Source organism: Musca vetustissima, unplaced genomic scaffold (assembly GCF_032173495.1).
Source record: "Musca vetustissima isolate MV318-11 ecotype Yass unplaced genomic scaffold, APGP_CSIRO_Mvet_v1 utg4710, whole genome shotgun sequence".
Lineage (NCBI taxonomy): Eukaryota > Metazoa > Arthropoda > Insecta > Diptera > Muscidae > Musca > Musca vetustissima.
Window position 1 is genome coordinate 43,969 of NW_026882587.1, and position 7,525 is coordinate 51,493.

General features: G+C 35.2%; 1 protein-coding gene across 1 annotated transcript; it reads left to right on the plus strand.

The window, feature by feature from the left end:
• Nucleotides 1-362: 362 nt before the first annotated feature.
• Nucleotides 363-7,017, plus strand: LOC133329107 (uncharacterized). The gene is made up of 4 exons (XM_061537604.1): nt 363-549; nt 5,834-6,324; nt 6,397-6,763; nt 6,824-7,017. The coding sequence occupies exons 1-4, from the start codon at nt 363-365 to the stop codon at nt 7,015-7,017; spliced, it is 1,239 nt and encodes a 412-aa protein (XP_061393588.1).
• Nucleotides 7,018-7,525: the final 508 nt, after the last annotated feature.

Genomic DNA, 7,525 nt, shown 5'->3' on the forward strand with positions numbered 1-7,525 from the left:
TGATCTAAATGCTGATTATTTGCTCTCTGGTTATTTGATTTTAATGATTTTCTCTCGCTTACGCTCTCACACACTTATTCTCAAATTAGTTCTGTTCAACTCTGATCTAAATGCTGATTATTTGCTCTCTGGCACTCTTTCTCTCTCGCACACTCTCTCTTTCTTTAGTTCTCATTTCTAATCTCTTGGTTAAATAATAACGTCAAGTGTTTTATTTTTCTGGTTTCTGGTATTTGAAACATTTGTGTCAGTTCAATAGCATTCGCTTCATAGGTCGCAGCTGCGAGCGGATACAATTATTAATTCGTTTGTGTTCGTTTATTTGTAATTGACGTAATTAAAAACGTAAAAAAATAACAAAAATGTCAACAACAAAAGATACCACTAATGTACCTAAGTGGTTAGAAGCCCAACTGTTCATTGGCATTCTGAAAGAAAATGTACCAAATTTTAAAGAAATTAAAGAATTTAAAGCATATGCTGGTCTTCCGGCTGGTGAAAATTATTCCACCGTTATGACTCGGATTGAGATTGATGTACTATTGGAAGGTAAGTAATGGAAATTTGGTAAATTGTGTTGACGATAATTATTTGAAGACTTTTAAGCAATGAACTGAAAGCCAATTGGCAATTCTTTGATTGGGTCCATTCCAAAAAGGTGGATTTATTTTGAAACGCGGATGATAATTCTTTGCTTTGGTCCATAACAAGAAGTGTACTCATTTTGTGTACCAATTTTGCATTAGGTATTCGACAATAGAAGGATTATTTGTATAAACAATTATGTTAAAATTTTCATAATTTCCAAAAAAATTAAGGCAGTAACGAGTTAAGTGTATAAATTACAAAATACCCATAGCAAATAATACAAAGAAAATAATTTTTGTTTTAAAAACTCTCCATTGTGTATCTGTCCACCAGTATCTAATAGAAATTGTTACCATGAGAGGGAGTGGGAGAGTAATCGACATTTTGTAGTTCTCACCACATCGATCGACAGATATACAGACTATTTTAAATTGAATAAATAAATGGTTACGTTTTGGTTTTTGGGTTTGCTTTATCTCATGTCTTCTTTTCTACGAACAAAACAAATAAAACCCGAAACTCAGTTGGCATTATTTGAGTAATATACTCATATTCTCAATTAATGTTATTTAAATGTTTGTTGTTCTCTATTTCTCAACAAATAATCAAATATTTGTTTAGAAATAATATAACAACACTTTTAATCCAACAACATACAGTGATGGTAAAAAGTCAGTGCACAACAGCATATACGGTTAGTATAAAGCAAGTGTGAACGTTAACGCCCCCTATAAGCCACAAAAGCCAAATTTAGAAGTAATTTGATTGAGAATCACACGTCATTTTTAATACTCTTCATTACAATGTGGAACGGTTTTTATACCCTACACCAGACTGTGGTAGAGGGTATTATCTTTGTGCGCATGTTTGTAACAGGCATAAAGAAACGGGATAGACCTATGGTTACTTTTGAGAATGCATGCATGTTAAATTGTAGATGAAGATTGGCAGTGCTCACTTATTTGGCGCAAGGTCGAACCCTATTGAAATTGAATAGAATCGGTTCAGATTTAGATATAGCTCCCATATATAGTTTCATCCAATTTTATGTAAATGGAACACCAAAGTCCCTATATACATTTCGATTTGTACGAAATATTTCATAGCGCACTGAGTTATGTGTAGAATAATGTGTGCGAAGTTTCGTGCGAATCGGTTCAGATATAGATATATCTAAAATATACATTTTCGTCCGATTTTATGTGCGTGCAAAGTTTCGTGCAAATCGGTTCATATATAGATATATCTCCAATATAAATTTTCGTCCGATTTAATGTATATGGTGCACCATAGTCCCTATATATCTTTCGATTCGCACAAAATTTGGCACAGCGTAATGAAATAGGTCTAGAATGATGTGTGTTAAGTTTCCTAAAAATCGGTCCAGTTTTAGATATAGCTCCCATATATATTTTCGTCCGATTTAATGTAAATGGTCCACCATAGTCCCTATATATCTTTCGATTTGCACGAAATTTGGCACAGCGTAATGAATTAGGTCTAGAATGATGTGTGTTAAGTTTCTTGAAAATCGGCTCAGATTAAGATATAGCTACTATATCTGACCAAATGAAAAATTTAATATCGGTTGCAGAATGACATGTTTATGGATTCAATTTCATTTTAGTGGTCCTTTATAAAATGCGACGTCTGATAGGATTCATCTGTTGGATATACCCAAAGTGGTGAAGGGTATCATATAGTCGGCCCCGTCCGACTTTACTACTTTCCTTACTTATTTTTTGTTATCACTCCATATTCAATTAATATCCTCTGCCAAATTTCGTGTAAATCGAACAAACATAGGCCCACCATTTACATAAAATCGGACGAAAATATATATATATAAGACCTATATCAAAATCTGAACCGATTTCAACAAACCTTATATATGGGAGCTATATCTAAATCTGAACCGATTCAGTACTATGTGCAAAATTTTGTCTCAATCGGACAAATTTTGGGAGTTTGGTTTATCATTCGCAAAAAATCAAACGAAAAATATATGGGACCTATATCTAAATCTGAACCGATATTAACAAAACATCAGTCTGGACCTAATTCAGTACTCTGTGCAAAATTTTGTCCCAATCGGAAAAATATTGGGAGTTTGGTTTATCATTTACATAAAATCGGACGAAACTATATATGTGAGCTATATCTACTTCTGAACCGATGTTCTCCAATTTCAATACGGTTCGTCCTTGGGCCAAATAAGTGAACTGTGCCAAATTTCATCCAAATCGGATGGTAAATGCGACCTGTACTTTCTTCACAAAAATACATGGACGGACGGACATGCGTAAATCGACTCAGCAAATGATTCTATGCATATTCTCAAAAGGAACCATGGGTCTATTTCGATTCCTTTTGCCAGTTACAAACATATGCACAAACACATAATACCCTGTTCCACAGTGTGGTGAAGGGTATAAAAAGGGGGTTATATATATATGGACTACCCCTAAAAGGGGGTGAATAATAAAAATAATAATTTTTGGTGGGTATATTTGTTACCATATACGACTACATGATGCCAAATTACATCGAATTCGGTTGAAAAACGCACTCAAGAACCTTAAGATACCCAAAATGGGGGTACACTTATATGGGGGCTACCCGAAGAAATGCACCTAAATTACAGCCAATTCGATAAAAAAAACCAGTATAGTCGGACGGGGCCGACCATACGATACCCTACACAACTCCCACGAAACTTTAACTTTCTGCGGATGTTTCTTGCTAGCCTTGGAATTTGTTCCTGATATTTGCACCCTCTTGCCTGATTAGAGGTCAACAGCACCTCTTCCTTACACTGACAAATATTCCGACTATTACAAATAATCAGTACAGCCCTTCTAATAACTTGTCCAGATTCCCTTCACCGTGAGTTGTGTTGTGATATTCGGATTATATTCGAGTCGAAAACACACAAAAATTATGTTTTCGGTCCATTTCATGCCAAAATGTTAATCTGATCATCACAGAAAATTTTAGGTGTTGCCCTTGACCATAACTGAAACCTCATGGAAAATTTCTAAGCGATCAGCGTTGTATTTCCGTCCCCTACTGTGGTAATGGTTTACTAAATAATATCTGAATACATAAGTACCTGTAAATATTTGAGTGTAACTCCCACATCCGAGTACACACGACAATACAACAACCGATCTGTATCAAAACAGGCATGCTAATTTGTTGGCCCAATCCCCTTCACCATGCAAAAATTCGCGGTGTTTGGGCCATAATTGCGGCCTCTGGAGCGACCAGAAAAACCGATAAAAATAAAGTTTTTGGTCCATTTAATCCCCTAAATATTAACCGATCTTTTCCAAAAACAATAGGGATCTTCATTGGCCAGAACCCATCCTACACGCAAAATTTCGTGAAGATTGGTCCATAACTGTGGCCTGTATCGTGTTTACAAATTATAATGGCCAGACGGACGGACGGACACACATGTCTAGATCGACTCAGCTAGTCGAGATATGACGATCGGTATACTTAAAGGTGGGTCTAGGACCAATATTTCGCGGCGTTACAAACTTTTGGGGCTGCACAAAGCTATAATACCCTGACAACATAGTTGTGTAGGGTATAAATACGGTCAAAACCCCCAAAAACTGAAAATTGGTGGGTACCGTTATATAGGGGCTACCAAAAAATGGACCTATATTTATAATTCTTAGTGGTGTAATTTGGTATTCAATCAGAACCCATTGTACCAAATTTCAGCGAATTCGGCTGAAACCCCCGTTCAAGAACCCCAAAATACCGAAAATTGGGGGTACCTTATATGGGCTACCCGAAAAAATTGACCTACATTTATAATTTTTTGTGGAGAGATTAAAGCTAATTCGGTGGAAAATGTGAATAAAACCTCCAAAAACTGATAATTGGGAGGTACCGTTATATGGGGGCTTTTAAAAAAAATGGACCTATATTTATAATTTTAAGTGGAGAAATTTACCCTTATATGGTATCTATGCCTGAACGTGGTCCAATTTATCTAATGACCCACCTGCCGACAAAAAACGACTCTATGCAAAATGTTGCCGATCTATCTCAAATAAAATATGTGATATTTATCTAAATGTGAATCTACCTAGATCTATCCATAAAGAATGTAAATCGACTTCAAACAAATATAAATAGGTCATCCGTTGGGCTATATCTGTACTTCTAGAAAACGCAACTACGCAATTCTATGCTCAATTTTGTATGTTGTGCAAAATTTGATGTCAATCTGACTAACATGAGGAGTAATTTTAGAACATTTTGTTCCTATAAAATCAATTTATAATAAATGGGAGCTATATTTTGATTTTCACGAAACAAGGCAAACATCACTCTAGGCTCAATTCAGTACGCTATGCCAAATTTCGTGCAAATCGCAAGATATATAGGGACTTTGGGACACCAGTTACATGAAATCGGACGAAACTATATATGGGAGCTATATCTAAACCTTGACCGATTTTCTCGAAACTTGGCAGACATCACTCTAGGCTCAATTCAGCACGTTATACCAAATTTCGTGCCAATCAAAAGATATATAGGGACTTTGGGGCACCATTTACATGAAATCGGACGAAACTATATATGTGAGCTATATCTAAATCTATCCGATTTTCACGAAACTTGGCAGACATCATTCTAGACATAAATGATTTGGCCAACACTACTTTCGAAGAATTATAAACGGAAAAAACTAAGCTAATATAGACACCATACTATGGTGAAGGGTATAAAAAGCCAAAAACCGGTTCCGAACGGGTCGATTCAATTAGGCGAGATATGACGGTCGGTATACAAATTCTGTGGCCCACAAAATAAACTCAAATGTGAAATATGTAAACAAAAACACAACAACGAGAGAAAGAGCGAACAATTTATTATTTGCCGGCAATGAATCATAGAGGGAATGACAACACAATTTCGAATATGTGTTAAATACAACAACTACAATATCTAGATGTGTACATACGTGAGAAATGATACAAAAACCCACTTGAGTTTATAGAAATAATTTTTAAAGTTTTTTTAGATAACACAATTGTGATTAAAGAGACTTGTAGTGTTCTTTTGATACTATACATTAGGGTGGTCTGTAAAAACGAAATTTACAATAATTTTCAATAAGGTTAAAATCAGATATAACTATATATGCTTTAATATTAGATGGTTTTCTCTTCATTACATCTTAATCCCCTTCTATTCATTTTTCTTTTCATTTCTTTTCCAGATGGTTCAACGATTACGAAATTTTTTATACTCAAAACCGAACATGAATCAGAACTCTACAAAGAATTAACCGAAGGCACTGACTGCTTCCAATATGAACACGTCACATATCAAGAACTTATACCGGCATTTGAAAAATTATATCGTCAGGCGGGTAAAGACATTAGTTTCGGTGCAAAATATTATAAATTGCCCACCGAGAAAGGTCATCTGCTATTGGAGGATCTGTGTCAACGAAATTTTAAAAATGCCAATCGTTTGGAAGGTCTCGATATGAAACACGCTAAACAGGTGTTGAAAAAAATGGCACAATGGCATGCCGTTTCGGCAGTCCATAAGGAAAATATTGGTAAATATGATGAGGATCTAATTATCGGGGCCTATAATGAGAAGCTGCGTAAGGGGATTAGCAGTTTCTTTGAGGGTATGACCAAATATATGTTACGCTGTCTGCATTTATATGAAAATCATGAAGACTACAAGGAGAAGATTGTGAGTTAACATTTTTTTTTAAATTATTTCCTTGTTTTAATTTTTAATTGTTTCAAAATTTTTTCATTTTAGGAAAAACTCCTCCACTGTGTCATCGATGAGCTGTGGAAAGCCACCAAGGTGGACGAAACGGAATTCAATGTCCTCAATCACTGTGATTGCTGGACCAACAATATCATGTTCCAATACGATGAGGCGGGCCAATTATTGGACATCTATTTTGTTGACTTGGCAATGCCGAAATATGGCAGCCCCGCCCAAGATTTAATGTATTTTATTTTATCTTCTCTGCAAGCTGATATAAAAATTAAACAATTCGATCATTTGATACAATATTATCATGAAAATTTATTGGAACATCTAGAACTGTTACAATATTCGAAGTCAAAACCAAGCCTCAGGGAGCTGCACATGCTGCTGCATAAATATCGCATTTGGGGTAAGGGGTGCCGAATCTCAATTTCAAAAATTGTCTTTTCATGTTGACATCTTTTTTCAGGTTACTGCACAACAGTTGGTGTCCTGGCCGTTGCCCTGCTAGACTCTTCGGAAATATCGACATTTGATAATTTTCTCGGAGACAGCGATGATGGTGACAAATTCAAATTGATGATGTTCACCAATAAACGTTATGTCCAACATGTCAATGTCATATTGCCATGGTTGTTAAATCGTGGTGCATTGGATTTTTAAGCGATCGTATTTTGTATTATTTCCTGTGTACTTAATTTTTGTAATTTTGTATTAATTGAGCTTTACTAATTTTGTATTAAAAATAATTATTTTACTTTGTAACGACGGTTTTTTCCTTAGGCTGGAATAAGCTCACCGGGTCCACTGTTTGTAACAGATTTTATGCGAGACTAGTGTTTTAGTTCTATAAAACCTTTATTTACTTTAAAATTCGAAGACATTGCAAAAATAAAACTAAGACTTATTACTATAGACCGGTAGCTGTCTTTCAGATGTTTTGTATACCGTCCACCATAGTATGGAGGGTATATTAGTTTTGTTTTTCCGTTTGTAACACATCGAAATAATCATTTCCGACCCTATAAAGTATATATATATATATATATATATATATTCTTGATCAGTTCTATGACGATTTAGCCATGTCCGTCTGTCTCTTGTAATCACTCTAGCTTCTAAACGAATTGAGATAGAGCATCAAAATTTTTGCATAGAGCCGTCTTTTGTC

What these genes read in the sequence shown, in the direction of transcription:
- LOC133329107 (XM_061537604.1), top strand. Translation starts at nt 363, where the DNA reads ATGTCAACAACAAAAGATACCACTAATGTACCTAAGTGGTTAGAAGCC. An exon ending in GATTGATGTACTATTGGAAG is followed by an intron (nt 550 to 5,833) that starts GTAAGTAATGGA and finishes TTTCTTTTCCAG; the next exon opens with ATGGTTCAACGATTACGAAA. An exon ending in GCATAAATATCGCATTTGGG is followed by an intron (nt 6,764 to 6,823) that starts GTAAGGGGTGCC and finishes ATCTTTTTTCAG; the next exon opens with GTTACTGCACAACAGTTGGT.